This window comes from Hylobates moloch, unplaced genomic scaffold (genome assembly GCF_009828535.3).
Source record: "Hylobates moloch isolate HMO894 unplaced genomic scaffold, HMol_V3 SCAFFOLD_6, whole genome shotgun sequence".
NCBI lineage: Eukaryota > Metazoa > Chordata > Mammalia > Primates > Hylobatidae > Hylobates > Hylobates moloch.
In genome coordinates this window covers 147,410,151-147,430,410 of record NW_026652281.1, presented here as the reverse complement: position 1 = coordinate 147,430,410, position 20,260 = coordinate 147,410,151, and the positions used below count along the sequence as shown (strand labels likewise).

At 43.6% G+C, this 20,260-nt stretch overlaps 1 protein-coding gene across 1 annotated transcript in view; it reads left to right on the top strand.

Moving 5' to 3' along the window:
* LCP2 (lymphocyte cytosolic protein 2) overlaps positions 1–20,260 on the top strand; it is a 49,868-nt gene that overhangs the window by 25,609 nt on the left and 3,999 nt on the right. Inside the window, exons 7-19 of the mRNA XM_032158605.2 lie at positions 1,086–1,284; positions 3,530–3,627; positions 4,948–5,014; positions 5,131–5,214; positions 9,024–9,049; positions 9,155–9,174; positions 9,274–9,381; positions 10,887–10,917; positions 13,141–13,153; positions 13,854–13,983; positions 15,442–15,491; positions 19,117–19,211; positions 19,823–19,900. Of these exons, the coding sequence (XP_032014496.1) occupies positions 1,086–1,284; positions 3,530–3,627; positions 4,948–5,014; positions 5,131–5,214; positions 9,024–9,049; positions 9,155–9,174; positions 9,274–9,381; positions 10,887–10,917; positions 13,141–13,153; positions 13,854–13,983; positions 15,442–15,491; positions 19,117–19,211; positions 19,823–19,900 (999 nt within the window). The remainder of the gene's footprint in view (positions 1–1,085; positions 1,285–3,529; positions 3,628–4,947; positions 5,015–5,130; positions 5,215–9,023; positions 9,050–9,154; positions 9,175–9,273; positions 9,382–10,886; positions 10,918–13,140; positions 13,154–13,853; positions 13,984–15,441; positions 15,492–19,116; positions 19,212–19,822; positions 19,901–20,260) is intronic.

The window sequence follows — 20,260 nt, the reverse complement described above, 5'->3', positions numbered from 1 at the left end:
TTCTGGGGTTGGGAAGGCGCCCAGTGCTCACTTTGCCCCTTATTGTTGATGATTTGAATATTCCTCAAGTCAAAAACAAACACAGGAATCTTTCAACAGAACAACGTGAAGAGAGTCTGCCTGAGGCCACCCAAAGCTGTCAGGATTTCTAGGACATTGGAACATTTCTTTCCTCAAAAAGTGGCCACTTCCCATTGCTTTTTCCCACACTGCCCTTGAGTGTTGAGGTCTGGGCTCATCGACTCACCCCTGGACTTTGGCGTGACGGTGATGAGCGCTCATCACTGCTGCTGATGGTGCCACCTTTGCTTGGGAAGTCATTCCGATGCTCGTTCACCTTCATGGACTGCTTCAAAGGCAAGCACCCAGCACCTCAGGCTTACTTTCCCTGAGACCCAGGAAGAAGCAAAAATAAAATACAATAAAAAATCTAAAATTTGGAGATTCTTTCCAAGAGAGCAGCTTCAAACTCAGTGTCAGATTTCATGAATAATGGATGTGTTGATACACTCAACTCTCAGCAAAAAGAATAGCACAGCCTCTGACCGGACCCTCCTAGACACAACCTAATCTGCCTTCCACTTAACAGGCTTTGTTTATCTGTTTTTCCTATTAGCTGGGCCTTCAATGCTGCACTAGGTTATAATGAGAGGACATTTTTTGAGCACAGGCACACTTGAACAGAAATGGCAATTAATTAGTATCATCACAAATGCTCTGGGCCTTTAGTCTTTCTCTTGGTGATGCCTGGAGCAAAAAATGTGTTTACTCAAGACAGAGCCTATTCCGGTACCCTCTGTTCCAGCATCCTTCCCCTTTCTTCTCTCTCTGTTGTGCAAAAAGGTGTTGTGTAAAAAGGTGGTCCGAAGACCTTCACCAAGGTCTCAAGTCCATGACTTGCTGCCCCTGTGATACGGTGCTCCCTGACCTCAGATTCCTCATTGGTAAAATGGGAGAAACCATCTTCAGGCTGCCTGGCCCCGGGTTATACTGTTGTGAGGCTTGGCAGGGAGAGAGTAGGCACAGGCACATCGAGGGCCACAGAGCCTCTACAAACTGCACTGTCCCTATCACTGTGTGGGCAGGAAGAAGATGACTATGAAAGTCCCAATGATGACCAGGATGGGGAGGACGATGGAGACTATGAGTCCCCCAATGAGGAGGAAGAGGCACCCGTGGAAGATGACGCGGATTATGAGCCGCCACCCTCCAATGACGAGGAAGCTCTGCAGAACTCCATACTGCCTGCCAAGCCTTTCCCCAGCTCCAACTCCATGTATATCGGTAAGGGCCCGTTTCCGGATTTTCTGGCCCCAGCAGCCCAAAGCCAAGCTCCCCACTGCTGCATGGAAGGCCGATGTCCCAGCTTGCTCATGTAGCAGAAAGCTCTGGGTCTCGATACCTGCTCGGCTTCTTAACAGCTCTGTGGCTTTGTACAAGTAACTCTACCTCTCTGGGCGTCAATTTCCTCATCTATGAAATAGGATAATAAATGTATGGACCACATAGGTTTGCTGTGAGGACTACTAAGACTGCAACCAATTCTTGCCTATGGTGGCTAATATCATCATTGAACTACCACCTAAGGCTATTTGGCAGTTTCAACTCATTCTGCAGTTTACTCAGGTACTCCAAGAGTACTTTCCTGTTCCTCCCCATCTTTTGACCAAATTATAGTTACATGGCATTATTATGCTAGAATAAACATGAAGATATTGAGTAGGGTTTGACTATAACTTTAAAAAATATTAGACAATGTTTACGATTTTTATTGTCTATCTGTCCTTTTAGCCCACTTCTCTCTCCATTCATTCAACAAACATTGTTGATCTGCTGGGAGCCCAGGCCCCATTCTCAGTGCTTAGAAATGATCAGGAAAGGAGACACAGCCCCTGCCTCCTGGGGCTTACATTCTAGTAGTGGTGTTGACAGAAAAAAAACAAATATATTCTTGCATAATATACTTTCAGGGAGAAAGCTGAAAATTGAAGGTCAGTACCACAAAAAACGAATTCCATTTAATCCTTTATGCCGTATAACCCATTTCCATTTTAAAGCCCTTTCACAAAATGTTGTCTCAATGTCTCATGGTGGTTTTTAAACATCTGTGTAATAAGGACAACCATGATCAAGTCTGTTTCATATACAGGGAAGTGGAGGTCTGGGTAAGCAATGGATAAGTCAATTGTTGAGTGCCTTGTGTGTGCCAGTCATTAAGATACAGAGTGAATAAGAGCCCTCGCCAAGGGACTGACAGTCCAGCGCGTGACAAAACCTCCAACAAATGAGCCATGAGGTTACTTAGTGAAACCGTGATACAGAGGCAGGAAGACAAGCACAGATGAGGCTGGAGCGTTTGCCTGAGGGTGTATCTTTAAGCTATGATATTAAACCAAGATTAAAGAATAAATACAAGTCGGCCAAGTGGAAATAGATGTGGTAAGGGAAGAACATTTGCGGCAGTAGAAACGGCTGTGCAAAGGCCCTGAGGCTTAAAGGAGCATGGCCTATAAGAGAAGCTGAGGGATGGCCAGTGCGGGTGGAGTAGGGTGGAATTAGATCAGGCTGGGCCTTGCTCCTACCCTCTTCCCTGTGGAAGAGCCGCATCTCCCCAAGGCTGGGACTAGAGTCAGGCAAGAGAGGCACCCAGGGCACAAAGCGTAAGGAGGCCCTACCTACTCACCCCTCTTGCTTGATGGTCTTGTCCTGGCCTTTCCCTGTCAAAGGGGTAGGAAATTGCCAGCCTGTCAACCTGGCCTGGGGACACTTCCCTGGAGATCTGGATAATGTGAGTTTCTGCCCAGATAATGTGAGTTTCTGTTCAAGGCAAATCTAGCTTCCACTTAAGAGTCTGTGGTCTGGTAACAGAAGTTGGTGACCAGTTCCTCCCTTTATGGGAAAAGATGAGCAAAAGGAGGAAGTGTCAGGGAGGAGACAGCCCAGGACATTGGAGAGGGGAAGGAAGGGCAGACAGAACAGGATCCCTATGGCAGTGAGAGCTAACTTCACCCTGCACAGGCAGCTGGGTGTGCCTGTGAGATTTTTGGCATGTGTGTGTGTCTGTGTGCGCTCATGTCTCTGTGTATGCAGGTGTGTGCATATATATGCACGTGTGTGCATGCATGTGTGCACATGTGTATATTTGTGTGTCTGCATACAGAGGTATGCATATGTTTACTTCTTACAAAATTGTCTGAAAATCCTCCCTTCCGGTTCTAGCTGAGCTAATTACAAAGAGGCCTTTCTTGATTGGCAAAATCTCTGATAAATACCATTCCAGTGAAATGCAAAGAAAGCTACGCCTCTGTATAAGGAGAGTGACACAAACTAGGACAGAAAAAATGGGCAGGGAGGGGTGGGTGAGATCCAGGCTGGGTCTACCTGTGACTGGGGCTCCTGCGGGCACTGGAGTGGGCCTGGGGGTCAAGGATCATGCACCCCCGGGGCCCCGAGCTGCATATCTGTTCCTGGAGACCCCTGAGCTTGGCCGACACTCCGCTTTCACCTTAATAACCTTGTGTTTCCACAGACCGGCCCCCCTCTGGGAAAACCCCCCAGCAGCCTCCTGTGCCCCCCCAGAGACCGATGGCCGCCCTCCCGCCCCCGCCAGCCGGCCGGAATCACTCGGTAGGCCTCCTCCCGTTCTTTTACAGTACTTGGTGTCCACTGCAGTTATTTCCTGCGCCAGAGAGAAAAACAAAACTATAAACATCGATCTCATTCTAATTTTGTAAGAAAAGATTATAATCTTTTCCCTCGGCTGGAGAAATGCATACCCAAGCATTCACACGTGTTTCTTTTTTGGGTTAAAATACTGGTGGTTTTTATTTACTTCCCACTATTTGAGAGAAGTGAAAACTTCCAGAGAAAAACCCAAAGAGAACCGAATTAAGTCCGTGGCACCTATTGGTGTTGCCTGGGTACCGAGCCCTCCTCTCTCCTGCAAAAAGACTTGCGCCACCTTCTGGCCAACACCTGAAATTCCAAGGACAGGTGCCTTCAGACCGGAGGAGACAGAGGTAGCAAACCCCGTTTTCTCCTTCTTCAAGCCTACAGCCGGGCTCTTGTGAATCTGATAAGTTCCCAGAGTGACCCTGAGAAGCTCAGACTAAGGAATTGATAGTTATGAATGTGTTCTCTTCACAAGTTTATCTACAGATGTATATTGCTTTTGAGATTTGAAGACCATCTTTTGAGATGCAGGATTCACTTATTTAATCAGCAAATATTGACTGAGCAGCTACTATGTGCCAAGCAGTGTTCTAGGCGTTGGGGATAAAGTGTGAACAAGATAAATAAGGTCCCTGCTTTCATAAAACTCAACTAGGGCTAGGGGGAGACAGGTCATCAGACGGTAGACAGATGTCTGAAAGAGATCATTTGAGTAGTTATGTGTGGTTCGGGGGACAGAAGACCAGGTAACATGACAGTATGGGGGGGGGAAGTGACAAGGACCTGGGACAGAATGAGCCAGTTGTGGGAAGAGCCAGGAGAAGAACGCTCTAGGGAGAGGGAAACAAGTGTAGGGATGCCAAAAAGGGCACGACCTTGAGATTTTCCAAGAACTGCAAGAAGATTCTATGGTGGGGACCCCATGAGTACTGAGAAGGGATCACAGGAAAGAGTTGAGAGGGCAGACATGGGCCAGCTCGGGCAGGACATTAATGAGTTTTAATTTTGTTTCTAATGTGATAGGAGCCACTGGAAGTCTTAGCAGGAAAGTAACATGCTCACTCTGCTGCCTGCAGAAAAGAGCTTGCGTGGCAGAGTCTAGAACAGGGAGCTCAGATAGGAGGCTACTGCAGTAGTTCAGGGAAGAAATGGACATGGATGTTTGTAGGCAGAACATGAAGATGAGGAAAAGTGAGCAGATCCAGACAGGTTTTGGGAGTGCCGGCTCTTGCTGATGTATTGGAAGTGCTTCCTAACATTTGGATCTTTATGCAGCCACTGCCCCCACCCCAGACCAACCACGAAGAACCCAGCAGAAGCAGAAACCAGAAAACGGCAAAGCGTGAGTACAAGGGATGCTCTCTCTTGCCCTGTTCTCACCAGGCACTCCCCTAGCCCCACCCAACCCCCAGCCGACTACTTTCTTCTTCTAATTGATGTCAGCCTTTCCCCTTCCAGTCCCTGCTCCTTCGATAGACAGAAGCACGAAACCTCCCCTAGATCGTTCATTAGCTCCGTTTGATAGAGAACCCTTCACACTAGGTGGGTATGATTCACATTTAATGCATAGTAATAATGATAAGCTGTTATAAAGTGCTTCCTGCATGCGTTTCACATGTACCATCTCATTTAACTATGGCCACAATACTAGGAAGTGGAGACTAGTAGAATCATCCTCATTTTACAGATAAGGAAACTGAGATACAAAGAGGTACCTTCCCAAGATCACACAGATACCAAGTGATGGGAGTAGAGACCTAAACCCAGATCAGCCTCATTAGAAAGCTCCTGCTTGCAGCTTCTGGGGGCTGTGCTGCTTCTCTATGTGATGTGGATGATCTGTGTACACAAATCCCATTGGCCTTCAGCTAAGAGGCTTTAGGGTACAGAGAGAGGACCTGAACTGAGACAAGAGGGTTGGAGGAGCTGGTGTCTGCTGCCTTGCCTGCTACTTAATAGCTCACGGACCACAGGGATGTTAGTTTTTCAGAGCTCAATCTCCTAATCTGTAAGGTGGATGTTCTGTACATAGAAAATGCTTTATAAATCCCTAAGGTGCCATTCAAATGTCAGGGATGTTTTTGTTTTAGGCATGCAATTGACCAAACATTGGGTATACCACAGTGCTTTTTCTTCACAATTTACACAGAATATTCTTGGATTGCAGTTACCTTCACGTGAAGCTATTTTGAATTCAATTCTTAGCTACCATTTGTTGAGCAACTACTATGGGGCAAGTGCTCTACCTACCACAAATACACCTACAGTATCTCTAATCTTCATACCAACTCATCAAAGGAGGTGTATTTTTGACCTCACTTCTCAGATGATAAAATTAAGGATCAAAGAAGTTGAATAATTTGCCTAAATTCGAACACTCGTCTTTCTGACTTCTAAGTGGGGGCTGTTTTCCACCATATCATGCTGCAATTGGGGACCCTGGGTTTTAACTTGATGTGAGCTACATGAGTCTGAGGAAGGAACTCTGCAACTGAACGGATAAGGAGCCCAGAATCCCAGCTTCCCCCACCCCTTTCTTGGCTATGCTCTGAGCAAGGCATTTAGCTTTCTGTGGCCTCAATCCCTTTTTGTCTGTCAGCAAAATGACTTTCAGTTCTTGGATTTGAGGCTGCTGCTCGCTGCTCTTTCCCCGAAGTACATCACAGCTTTGCTGAGTCATGCAAAGCTGTGCTGGCTGTTTTGGCTTGGAATTGTCTGCTGTAGAGAGCTGTATAATTACATGGAAATGAAGATAGATTTGACTTCAGATTCCAACCCTGCTCACTACCATGAGCCAAGACATGAGAAAAGTGGAACACTGACATCAAATCCTTCGCAATCACCTCCTGACACAAAAGTTATTCTTTTAAAATATTCTTTTTTTCTATATTTAAAAGCATTTTTAAAAGACACACTTTTCTGACAATTTCTGTTTTACCCTTGAATTAGTCCCTTTTCTGTGATGTTTTGGAAGGATTACTGTCTTCTTAAAATGTTTACACTCCACATGAGACTTTTAACATGCTCAGAGAATATGCAAAAATTGGCAAATTTTGCCTGGCGCGGTGGCTCATGCCTGTAATCCCAGCACTTTGGGAGGCTGAGGTGGGCGGATCACAGTGTAGGAGATGGAGACCATCCTGGCTAACACGGTGAAACCCCGTCTCTACTAAAAATACAAAAAATTAACCAGGCGTGGTGGCGGGCACCTGTAGTCCCAGCTACTAGGGAGGCTGAGGCAGGAGAATGGCGTGAACCTGGGAGGCAGAGCTTGCAGTGAGCCGAGATCATGCCTCTGCACTCCAGCCTGGGCGACAGAGCGAGACTCTGTCTCAAAAAAAAAAAAAAAAATTGCAAATTTTAAAATACTTATTCAGGCCAAAGAATATAAATCTAAGTTTCCTGGGTGCCCCTCTAGAGGATCCACCCCAAACAAAGTTTTAGAAACATCTTTTATACCATCAAAACTCTCCCCATTACCAGCAAGCTCCTTTTTTTTAAATTTATTTTTTATTTTTATTTTTTGAGTCAGGGTCTCACTCTGTCACCTAGGCTGGAGTACAGTGACACTATCATAGCTCATTACAGCCTCAGACTCCTGGGGTCAAGCAATCCTTCTTCTCCAGTCTCCCAAGGGGCTGAGGTTACAGGTGCATGCCCCCATGCCTGGCTAATTTTTAAATATTCTGTAGAGACTAGGGTTTCCCTGTGTTCACCAGGCTGATCTTGAACTCCCGGCCTCAAGTGATTCTCCTGTCTTGGCCTCCCAACAGGCATGAGCCACCACACTCAGTTCCAGTAAGCTCTTCACAGGGAGGCAATATTCTTATCATGGGCCTGGCATGTACTTGGTCCTTAAAGAATAAATCATGTTGTGAAAATACAACTCCAGGCAGATAATATCACCATTCGCCATAGGGCGTTAACTGTGCCTGGGTGTGGAAGGAAGGGAAAGAAAGGCGAGTTAATTAACAATTGTCAGCCCACGTGGACCATATAAAAGTCAAAATAAAAATGTAGAGGCAAATCTCTAAATTTGTTTTATTTAGGAAGACAGAATTGCAATTTGGGGCAATTGGTCTTCAGGGTCTTCAGTATGTCTGAAAAACAAAAAGAAGATTGGAGGTTTTATAAAAAAGAGAAGTGTTACATATTGCTCATTGAGAAAGTTCATCGGTTCTGGGGGGCTGGCAAGTTTTGATTGGTAAGCAACGGCAGAGGGCAAAATTAATCTTCGCGTTGCAGCAGATTATTTCAGCAACTACTAGATGAAACTGGTTTCAGGTTACAGCAGGCAGTTTCAGCAGCCAACCTCACATAGAATCACATTTCTGGAGCAATGTTATGTGTCCTGAGTGCTTTTCCCTCTGGCTTCTGGACTCTGTTTTCCTTGGAGGTGATAAAATTCCCAATTTGTATGATCAACTTTCACAATCAAGTGCCTGATCCTGCATACAAATTGTCACCCGATTCTTATGACAAACTTATAGAGTTTTAATCTATAATCTTCATTTTAGAGATGATAACATTGGAACTCAAAAACCTTGAATAACTTGTTCATGATCATACAGGATTTGTGTCTAGACCTGGTTGAATTTTGTTAGTAATACTTTCATCACATTGAAGACAAAGGGCGTATTTATTCTGGGGGACTTTAGATAGAATACAAATTAAATTACTTTGAATAACTTTGTGATGCACAATTATCAAGTACACCTGGCATTTCTTCAGGGTTCCTGGATATCATCCGTTCTAGAAGAAAAGCAAAACAAACAAACAAATACTAACAAAAAACAAGCAGACAAAAAAGATTTGCAGCATACCGGGAGAATCTCCTGAAATGCTCTCCCCAAGTGAAAGGTTTTTTCAGAAACTAAGTGGAGTGCTTCATTTAATATCAAGTGTTTCACAGAATTGGATAAAAATTACCCTCTCCATGGCAAGTGAATTTATTTCAGATATAAAAATAAAACTTAGGCTGCAGAAGAAATACTTTGGCCAATTAAAGAGGCATAAAATCCCAAGAAAACATTAATCCTTTTGATCATCAGTTATATAAAAGAAAATGTTGATTTTTTTTAAAAGAAGCACAGAATCCACAATACTACTTGTATGTACACGAAGCTGTGTGACCTTGAAATTAAATGGTCAAGCCATTTAATTTCTCTGATCTTATAAAATTTGGTGGTCTCTAACGGACCCTTCCTAGTCTGAAGTTTGTGATTCTTTAATGCTTAAACCCCATCAACCCCCAAAAGGGTTCAGACTCATAGTTTCATCAAACTGTGTTTTTAAACCTCATGCTTATGAAGTTCTGAACTCATGGCCCTTCTGCTCTCTGTCATTTACAGGAAAGAAACCACCATTTTCTGACAAGGTAAGCTGCGAACTTGTTTTTTGGTTTTGTTTGTTTGTTTTGCATCTTGTCCTCATTCTTTGAAAAGTGCTTGGACACTCATACATTTTTCCTCCTGTCTTGCAGCCCTCGATTCCAGCAGGAAGGTAAGACTGTTGCATCTACATGAGGGTACATGGGACAGTCTGTAGAACTCTGCCTCAGCAAAGTTTGTTTCTCACACATCCTTTTCCTGAACTCCACAGGCCTCTCGGGGAGCATTTACCCAAGATTCAAAAGCCTCCTTTACCACCGACCACGGAAAGACATGAAAGGAGCAGCCCCCTGCCAGGGAAGAAGCCACCTGTGCCAAAGTAACTGTCTGGTGTTGCTTGAGCTTGTCACTTAGAGTGGCCGGCAGACAGGCTGTCCTGTGCTGACTCTGCAGTGGGAACTGAGGCTCCTCAGTGCTCCGGGGCAGGGTGGGCCTGTTTTTTGCTGTGGCTTGAGGGATGTTCAGGCTTCACAGGTTGGCTATGAAGGATCAGGGTCTGTTTGAAAGAAATGGACTCTACTGAGAAATGAGTAGAGCGACATCTAATCAAGGGTATGGGGTGACTGCTGTTTTTAGAGATTCCAGTCAAATATTTCATTGAGTTTTCCAACCTCGTTATAGCAAAGCCTTCACAGTGCACAGGAACTGTACTCACCATTTTATTTTTCAGTACAGTAGCAGAGAGGAAATGGTTGGGGGAGGTTTTCTGGTCACCGTAAGTGTCTTCCTTACTGCTCAACCACATTTGATAATTGCAGAATACTGAGCTCTGCCTTAGTATTTTTAACTCTGCTATGAAGTAGTTTTCAGCCTATTTACCAAATGGCACACATGTACCTGGGGTTAAGGCCAACCTTGCTACTTGCAAAGAATACAACCAAGGCTTCCATCTCATTTGTGAATCAGAGGTCATAACTATCGCCCTTGATTGGCTGTTGTGAGGATTAAATTAGGACCAGGGCTAAAGTGTGTCAAAAAACCTCCTCAGTAATGGAGTTTGATAACACTTTAGTGTAATATTTTTAAAAAATCAAAATAAATGCAACAAACTCACAAGGAACAAAATTCCAAAATTTTAAATAAACACAGAATGAGATAATGATGTGTGAAGCATCTGACACACAGGAGGTGTTCAACAAATTGTCCCGCTCTTCCCCTTTTCCCCAGAGAGGACATTATACAGCCCAGGCAGTGCAGATGCCTGTCGCAGCCTTAAGGCAGCTGTCCCCAAATCTGTTTGACTAGCTCATTCATCTGGGCAAAGTGTACCAAGCCCCCTTTGGAATAGTCCCAGAGCAGCAACATTTTCTAATTGTCTTTTCTTTACACCAAGGTGGGCCCTAAGAGGGCTGTTTTAAAACGAGGGCAAGGGAGAATGTTACCTAAAATGTTTTCATTTCTTGGGAAAAACAACAGCTCAGTAAAATTTAATAGGTACTAAAGAGTTAATTTGCTGACTAAACCATATATATATATATGTGTGTGTGTGTATATATATATATATAGTGTGTGTATATATATATAGTGTGTGTATATATATATAGAGTGTGTGTATATATATAGTGTGTGTGTATATATATATATATATATACACATAATTATTTGCTGCATTAGTTACGCAGAACAAAGGTTTGCCTAGCTCAGCTTGCATTGATGACAGAACCACCCCCTCTCCCCTGCTCTGTGGGGGTCTGTCGCTTCCCATCTTCCCTGGGCTCAATGGGTTCGATTTCTCATTATTCAATGAAGCAAAACTGTATTCTAAGGCTGGCTCTTTGAAACTCTTCATACTCAGTTCTTTTTCTTTGCCCTAATTCATTCCAGGCATGGATGGGGACCAGAGAGAAGAGAGAATGTAAGTACAAAATGTCAGTTTGTAAGTGCTTGATACAGGGAAAAGCAGCGTAGGCTCTGAGGAGGTTGGGACTCCATCCACCTCGGCCTTGGCCCAGCTCCTGGAGCAGGTCCTGCACCCAGGGGTCTCTTGAGGGCTGGTGCCTCTGTCTTTGGGCCTTGGTCATTGTCTGGAGCCCATCATGCTGTGTTGTTCAGCTCGTGTCCCTCTAAGAGCTCCCAGAGTGGCTGGGTTAATTGCAGCCCCATTACCAGGGGCTGGTAATTACAGGGCACAAGGAGAAGAAGAGGATAAAGTAAGGGATGCCCAGAAGTTTGGGCCATGCCTAAATTTCCAAGGCTACTGTTTTCCTTTTCAATACTTCCACAACCTGAAAAAGAGGGGAAATAGCATTTCTTGAATGCTTACCATATGCACATTGCCATGCTACTTGAATATGACCAGTTGTCCCTGTTTGCGCGGGATGCTGTCAGTTTTAGCACTGAAAAGTCCCATGTCCCGAGAACTCTCTCCATCCCAGGAAAACCAGGATAGTTGGATATTACTTGCTTTACATATGAGTATAATGAACCTATAAGGAAACATCTTTTTCTCTATTACGGAGAGGAAAATGAGGCTCAGAAGGAATAAGATACTCTTTGCAAATTGCATGCTTATAAAGAGCCAGGATCTGAACTCAGATCTGCTGAGTTTCTCTATACCATAAGCCTTCTGAAGGCCATCAGACCCCTGCTCTCATTCAAGAGCTCAGCCCAAAAGCGCCTGCTATTTTTGCAGCTCTGTGCTAGATGCTGTTCTTGTTCCAGTGAAGTGCTGAGATCTTATGGAGGCAGGCGCACTCCCAACCCCACGTGCCAGACAGCATGCGATCATGGGATGCTCTGTGGGGCTGAGGGAAGAAAGTGTGCCATGTGGCTCAAGGAGCCAGCAGTGACTTCCTAGAGGAGGTGAGATTTATGCTAGTCATTGAATGATAGGGAGGACACAGAATACGTCATTCTTCAAGAAAGCCCATGGGGATTCCCCTCAGGAGTGTCCTGAGCAGGTGGATACCAGTGCCCACGGAGGCTGTAGGGACAGTGAGAACAGTGGCTTGGCTGCAGAGATAGGGATAAGGCAGAGGTAAGGCTGGACAGTGAGGATAACATCACATTCCCGGTTCCTGGTCTCCGGAAGGATTGACACTTGTGCTCATGAGAATCTGGGAGTTGTATTTTCTGGAACCAGAGGGAATATACTTGCAAAAGCATTGAAGAGTGATTTTGTTGTGTGGGGTTTGTGAGCCCACGTGTGTTTATTTATGCAGCCCTTTTCTGGGACTCCCAGTTGGCCAGTTGGGATGAATAATTTTGACTGTGGCTTTTTTTGCCTTCTCTCAGTGTGTGGTAGGATTGATGATGGCAAACTTTTATTAAAGAGCACTTAACATAAGCCAGGCACAAGTAGTAGCTAATTTAATCCTTCTAACAACACTTTCAGAAAGATGCTATTTCATCATTACAGATCTGGCCTAACTAAACAAGTTCAAGCTGGCCCTTTTGGTCTACTAGTTGGTGGCAACATCATTTTTTTCTCTTTGAACCCCGTTTCTTATCTGAGTAGAAGAGAAAATAGCCCCTCCCTTGTCTAATTTCCCAAGGTTGCTCTGAAGATAAAAATGGTGAGGGTTGTAGATGAACCCTGTAAGCCACCATATAAATATGCTCTTATTGCTCTTAAGAAGAGTGGCCATTGCAAAAGAGAGCCAAAAAGAAGACTGAGCTTTGGTCAGACATATTTGGGATTGAATCCATCTCTGCAACTCCTGGCAAGCTAAGAATTCTTCCTCTGCATCATGCTTTTGTAAGATGAGGATGTTAAATTTTCGGAGGGTCACTAGGGGAACTGAATGAAATCTTGTGTATGAATCTTTTGGACACATTGTAGATACTGTCAATATTATTATATCTTTGGGCCCTTTTAGGCACCTCAGAATCTATTTCACGCTGAGTATATGAGGAGAGTCTCATACTGGAATGCCCTTAAATGATTGTTTGTATTAAGAAATCGTAAACCACTTAGCAAGTTCTATTATTCTCCACAGTATATTTATTATGAGGATGTATAACTGCCAGAGAAAGAAACAGATACTTATTTGATTTATTTGATTGAGAAATGCAGTTTTTATTTGAAGAACTGTATTTTGATGATAGCTTAATATCTTTTTTTTCTTCCCCTTCCCAGGATGAAGATGATGGTATGTTCGGAAACACGTTCTTACAGCTTATAACTCATTCTTTCATTTTCCTGCTCAGGCATTCAAGTGGAATTGTTTAGTACAGGAACCCCATAGAATCAATTATAAGTCTTAAATTAGTATTAAGTAGACTTATGTCAATCGGCATACCGCATAACTATAGTAAAATGGAATTACTTGGTTGGATTACCAAAGAAGACTAAATTCATGTGTAACAGTGCAGATTACTTAATTGTATCACAAAATGTAAAATTGCATGCATGGTTTGATGGAAACATTTCTCACATTTATGTCTTCTAACACACATGAGTAAAGAATCAGTAACTGCCAATGAATGAGATAGCATAAAATTTTGACTTTCATAAAACATAACTTGTAAATCATTTCTGAAATTTATAAGGTTTCCAGCTGACAATTTTCTGCCAAGTTAACATTTCAAAAATGAAAAACAAAATCAATGTGTATTTTAGAGTATTATCTAGATCTGCGCCCCTTTGTAAATGGATTCTATGGTGGTTAAGTCATCTAGAAACACCTTGAGAACAAGGTTCCATCCTGCTACTTCCTAGTTACATCTGATCTACTGGATTTTTGTGTCCTCTTTATACTAGCTGTTTCTAACTGGGGGGCGGTTATGGAATGTTTCTTAGTGACAGCTGGGGCCTGCCAATCTCATTCATTGTTTTCTATTTCTGCACAGTGCATCAAAGGCCTTTGCCCCAGCCAGCACTACTTCCTATGAGCTCCAACACTTTCCCTTCGAGATCTACCAAGCCAAGCCCCATGAACGCTCTCCCGTCCTCTCACATGCCTGGAGCATTCTCAGAAAGGTTTGTGGCTCTGTCATGAAATTCTAGCTTAATGTAATATTTAGGTCCATCCAGTACTGAAGTAATGCCAGGTGGATTGAGAAAGAAGGAAATGATCAGGTTGATAGTAGGGTCTGAACATTTTGGGTCTTAAGACATAAAACCAAGCTGAGCATTTAGAACGATATGTTAATCCACTAGTGTCCTCTGAGTCTCTGCTTGAGGTGAGAGGGGTGAGGAATTGACTTCCTCCTTGATCCCTCCAGATAGAATGGGCCTTTTGGTAGAAAACAAAGAATATTCTCACTTTGTGAGTTCAAACAAACAACAATAATTAAGAAACCCAGTTAGTCTAAGTACTTGAAGTTCATCTGCATCTTGGTTGGGGAGACAGAAAATGCGCCTTGTGCTTGGCTGATGCTAAGAATTCATTGCAGTCTCTGTCCCCCTGTTTTCTCAGTAGCAGCTGTGTTTCTCAGGGCTGGTATGAGGCTGCCCAGGGGCAGAGGCATGAGCAGGAGAAAGGCCCAGTCATTATCCCCCAACAAGCCCACAGGCAGCCTGTGGTGTCCCCCAAGTCCTCCAGCCCTGTAGGCTCACCTTCTCCCTTAATATTCAAGGAGAGAAGCCAAGATCCTTCCCTAATATTGTAGAAAACTCAACCACCCACAAGGCTCATCCACCACCGCCAACTCCTAGCAGGATTCTCACAATGTTTCCTCTGCCCTGGGACCCTCTGGCCCTGAGTTTCTGCTGCTCTTCTCCCTCTTCCCACTGGCGTCTGCTGCCCTGTACGCTGACTCTCTTGCCACTTTCCTCCACACTAGCCCCAACCCCATCCTTCTTTCGCATAAAATCCCACTCGCACAAGGTTGCTGTGCAGAGCAGACTTTTCCCAAAGGTTTGGACTGATGGGTGCAGGAGTTACTGCTCAGTGTGGAGGGAACAGACAGCATTTCAGGGCCCCTGGGCCCGCTTCCCCACCCCAGCCCTGCAAATGCTATCACCCTCTGCTGCAGAGCCCACCTAGCAAGCACTTCCCTTCTCACCTGGCTTACCCTCTCCTTGCAGACCCTAAGCCCTGGGGATTCACTGCTCACCAAAGACAAGCCCATTAATATAATTTCCTAGCAAAAGGGAAGTCCTCTGGGGAGAGGACTTCTGTATTCTCCCAACTCAAAGAGCTCAAGTTGCAGCCAATTTTTAAAGTAACTTTTAAGTGCCCTTTACACAGTTGAATGTTGTTGCTGTTCCGCTTTATAAAGCTTGTTAGACTTTGGCATGGTCCACAGTGGAATGTAGTTCCATTCCCTGTGTTCTGTGTTCTGTCCTTGTGCCCAGCCCCCATGGTTTTGGGGGCAGCAGGGGAAGTGTTACCAAATCAAGAAGCATTTGCAGCCTGGCTTCCCTAACCCAGCTCCCCTGTCTGGCCCCATCACCCCAATCCAAATAAATTTTGTTCTTTTTCTGTCTCCTCAGTAACAGCAGTTTTCCACAGAGTGCCTCCCTGCCGCCATACTTCTCTCAAGGTTTGTACTCTGGGCTTTTGTGACGTGCTTCAGCCATCATGCCTTTATGACTGGATCCCTAACCCGTCCCAAAAGCTTTCGACAAGGGTTTTACTGTTTCCTAAAAGCATCTGATTTCCTCATTCAACATTTAATTCAGTGTCTGCAGTGTGCCAAGGGCTGTCAGAATGATAGGATAGTACCTGAAACACAACACACACACACACATATACATATACATGCCCATACACACGTGCACATATACATGCACACACACATGCATACACATGTACACATATATACATGTGCACACAGGTATACACATACATACACATATACACACGTACACAATACATGCACACACATGCACATGCATGCACACATACACACATGGACACACCTACACACACTTCACCAGGAAGCCAGCCCTCATCCCCAGTCCTCCCGTGCAGATCTATTCCTCCGGCTGCGGTTTCCCTACAGAATCCTCAGAAGCCTGTTCGGCTTTCTCTGCAGTTTTCGATTTCCATGATCAATCTGTCCATGGTTGTGAGTTGGGGAGCATGTTCAAAATACAGACTAAGAGAACTTAACCTCACAGATTCTGATTCAGTAAGTCTGGAGTGAAGTCAGGGACCTGTGTTTTTAATAATACCACCTCTGGATGTCCATGATAAGTATTCGCTTAGAGTGTTCTGCAACTTGAACGTGCATACAGATCACCTGGGAATTGTGTTAACATGCAGATTCTAATTCAGGAGGTCTGGAGTGAGGCCTGAGTTTCTGAATTTCTAACCTATTCCATGCGATGCTGTGACTGCTGGTTCATGAACCACTTCGAAAGGCGCCGGGGCAGGACTAATTTGTGTTTTTTATCCTTAAAGACTTGCAAGTGACAGGTACTTGGTAGGCACTTTAAAAATGCTTGTTGAATGAGCATCACATGACTGGGGAAAGTTACCCAACTCTAGTAAGTAGATCTTTTTTTTTTTTTTTGGGTGGGGACGGAGTCTCGCTCTGTCGCCCAGGCTGGAGTGCAGTGGCGCAATCTCAGCTCACTGCAAGCTCCGCCTCCCGGGTTCACGCCATTCTCCTGCCTCAGCCTCCGAGTAGCTGGGACTACAGGCGCCCGCCACCACGCCCGGCTAATTTTTTGTATTTTTAGTAGAGACAGGGTTTCACTGTGGTCTCGATCTCCTGACCTCGTGATCCGCTCGCCTCGGCCTCCCAAAATGCTGGGATTACAAGCGTGAGCCACCGTGCCCGGCCGTAAGTAGATCTTTACCATTCCAGGAAACTGGCTGAGCATTGCCAGATTTTCCAATTTTTTCTCAAGAAAAGTGAAATTATTTAATTTTTAAATGTTGACTTAAATTTTTTAAAAAATGCTGTGAAGAACAACAACAAAAAAGCCACTTTTTTTGCAGTCATGTTCCACGTGCAGTGTGTGCACGGGCCAGTGTGTGTTCAGTAGAAAACTGTATTAGTAAATTTGAATTGATAGCCTCAGAATAAACATTTTTTCCAAGAGCACATCTAAGGTATTCGGTTGGGTGCATCATTCCATAGAGGAACGAGATCCCACTGCGGACACAAGTGGCACCCACTGAGTTTTCAATGTTTTCTAAGCATTTGAGGTTATGGTGTCCACGTTCACCACGTGGTTTTCACAGTTTCTCACCCAACCCCGAATTTTCCACAATCCCCAAAACTCACTGTGTTTTGCAAACACACATTTGTGTTACCTCCTTTCCTCTGTAGCCATCTGAGTTCCAGACACATCACAGCAATATTTTCCAAAGCAAATTCCACAGATCTCCAGTTTTATGAGTCTGTGATGGGGCTCATTAATGCAAATAGTTAATTATTTTTGGAACATTAGCTTAATCCAAATTGATCTCTTTTCCCCTAAGACTGCCAGGACACCTGGTCCTCGGTCTTCTCCACCGGTTGCTCCAACATCACAAGGGTAAAGGTTGTGTTGTGCATTGTCCAAAGATCTGTCACAACTCCCTTGAGAGTCTAGATATTAAGGGTGGTAGGTGACTGCAATAAAAATGTGTATGTGCTTCTCTGTTGTGACTTAGAACTCTATGATGCTGGCCTGCAGGTGCAGAGGCAGAAAGAGAATCATTTCTTAACTGTAGAATGGCTGTGCAATGTTGGCCTTGGTTCTGTTACTCTCCTGTATTGTTAGGTTTCATTCATTCAACAAGCATTATAAAAGTGCCAAGTGTTGGACTGCAAAAAAATGGGGATGGGGAAGGTCTGTCTAGGCACTGGGAACTTGGAGAAGGAAGGCACTGGCAGCTCAGGGCCAGTTTGTTTAGAAACAGGGAAGGAGCATCTTAAACAATCCTGGTGATGTAGCTCAGGAGACTTGTTTAAAAACAGGGAAGGACCATCATAAATAATCTTGATGATGTGGCTCAAGAGGCTTTAGCCCTTCCAGGTGACTCTCCTCTCCTCAGTGGTGTAACAAGGTAGACATAGTGACAATCCGTGGTGTAGAACCACCGGACGTACTTGCTAACATGCAGATTTCTGAGCCCCAGGTGCTCGCAAGTCCTCCAGCGATTCTGACTCATGTACAGTAGCATTTGGTAACCACAGGTTTAAGTTTTGGCTTTGCCACTGATAGCACGATTTGCTTAGCCTCTGAGCCTGTATTTCCTCATATGCAAAATGAAGACAATACCTACCTTGTAATGTTGCTGTGAGGATTAAAAAAAATGTACACACAATACCTCACTCAAGATCTGGACAGAGTTGTGCTGAATAAATATTTGTTGAAGATATGAATGAATGATAGATGAATAATTAAGAGAACATTTGACTCACAGAATTTTTCTGTTTTTAACCACAGCCTGGTGCATAGAAAATACCCTGGGCAACTGCAAAAAACACAACTAAACCTTTCCTGAGATTAGGAAACATTCTCCTAACGTTTCAAGGAACTGTAAATGAGAAAAAAGAGTTTTAGAGAAGATGAGGCACAAGCGCTGGGTAATTAATAGGTGCCCAGTAAAAACTTCCTGATCTGTAGTGCCTTCTATGTGAGTTGAACAGTCTACTTGTTTAGTTAGAACAGCAGGTAGCAAACTTTGATTCTACAAGCTAGCAATATTCTCAAGGTAATTTCATCTTCTCTTGGGTCACTTACATTTCTTTTTGTGGAAACATTAAGAATATAATTATCTTCAGTATTGCATTGTCCCTACATCAGCTGTTGGGAATCCATTCTGCCTATGCCGATATTATAAGAATCTATGAAAAATTTGTCTCTTGAGCATTCATTTTGACGTTCACATTCATTAAAACAATTGCAAATTTTTTTATAAAGGGATCTAGTCACTTTATATTATGTAACATGCACATTTAGAAAAATCACTCAAAGTCGAGGTTCTCTTCTCAAAGTTTTACTGGCATGATTACAGAATAACGCCTGAGCAGCCCCCATGGTTTCAAACAGATGAAAATTTTTTTGAAGCCCTGGTTTCTTAAAATGCTAACTATAGGACCAATCGCAAGGGTATTTTTTTTTTTTTTTTTTTTTTTGGCAGGAGGAGGGAATGTGTTTTGTGTCTCGGTAGCAGCAAACAATAGCTTACAGTAAATTAACTTTCAGAATTCTATACTTTTGAAGGCCCTAGCAACAGACCACCTATCAGAGCCGAAGGCAGAAACTTCCCCTTGCCACTTCCAAACAAACCTCGGCCCCCATCCCCCGCGGAGGAAGAGGTAAGAGAGCATATGTTTTTGTTTTTGTTTGTTTGCCTTTTCCCTGGTAAAAGAATCGCCAGAAACTCCCATTGAATGTTCCTCTGTACTTTTATCTTCCATTTGTTTTATTTTATTTATTTGAAAAAAAAGTTCAAGGAGAAGATCCAGATGAACAATATGTTCTTTTTCCTTGGCGTTCTTTCAGACTCTTTCAATGGCAAACATGTGTTTTGCATTAAACACCAAGAAAAATAATCCTGGTTTTTTATGTTTATGACCTTGATTCATCACTTAACTGCTCGATAACCCATTTTTTTAATCAAGCAGGTCATTATGCTAAACTGAAGAAATTACTGTATCTGTATCTTTCCTGAAGAGGTTCCGTACTGTAAGGAACACTTATTCACAGGCATTTTTGCAACCAGTGTCATGATAAAAAGCAGTTCACACAAAATATCTTCTATTTAGCCCCAGCTAAATGACTCTGAATGCAAATTAAGAAAACAAATGTTTTCAGACCTCCTGGAATTGAGGTGGGGATTTGTGGAAATGATTACCCAGAGGCTTTTCTTTTCACTTACATCTGTAACTGTAAAATTTATTCAGTTTCTAAAAATTTACATTTTCAGAATTCATTAAATGAAGAGTGGTACGTTTCTTATATTACCCGACCAGAGGCAGAAGCTGCTCTTAGAAAGATAAACCAGGTATTGTGCTATAGTTTATTTTAACATAGTTATAAATATTAATGGCGGAGAAGGGAACTGACTTGTCCTGAGTACCAATTACAGGCTAGGAATTCTGCTAGGTGCTGTTGCTTACTGTAATACCTAGGAGACCCATTAGTGCCAGCTTCACAACTACCAGCACCCATAGCAGGGATTCCTAGGCTCGGGAATCATTAGGCTGGCAGAAGAATCTCAAGGCAGTCATTTGGTTGGCAGAATCTTAGGAGATTTTATTAATGAAAGAGCCTGTCTTGTCACAGGAATCACATGGTGTCAGAAGGAGAATCTCTTTCCCCCGAAGTTCCAATATCGTACCAGTTCTATCTTCCTCTTAACACA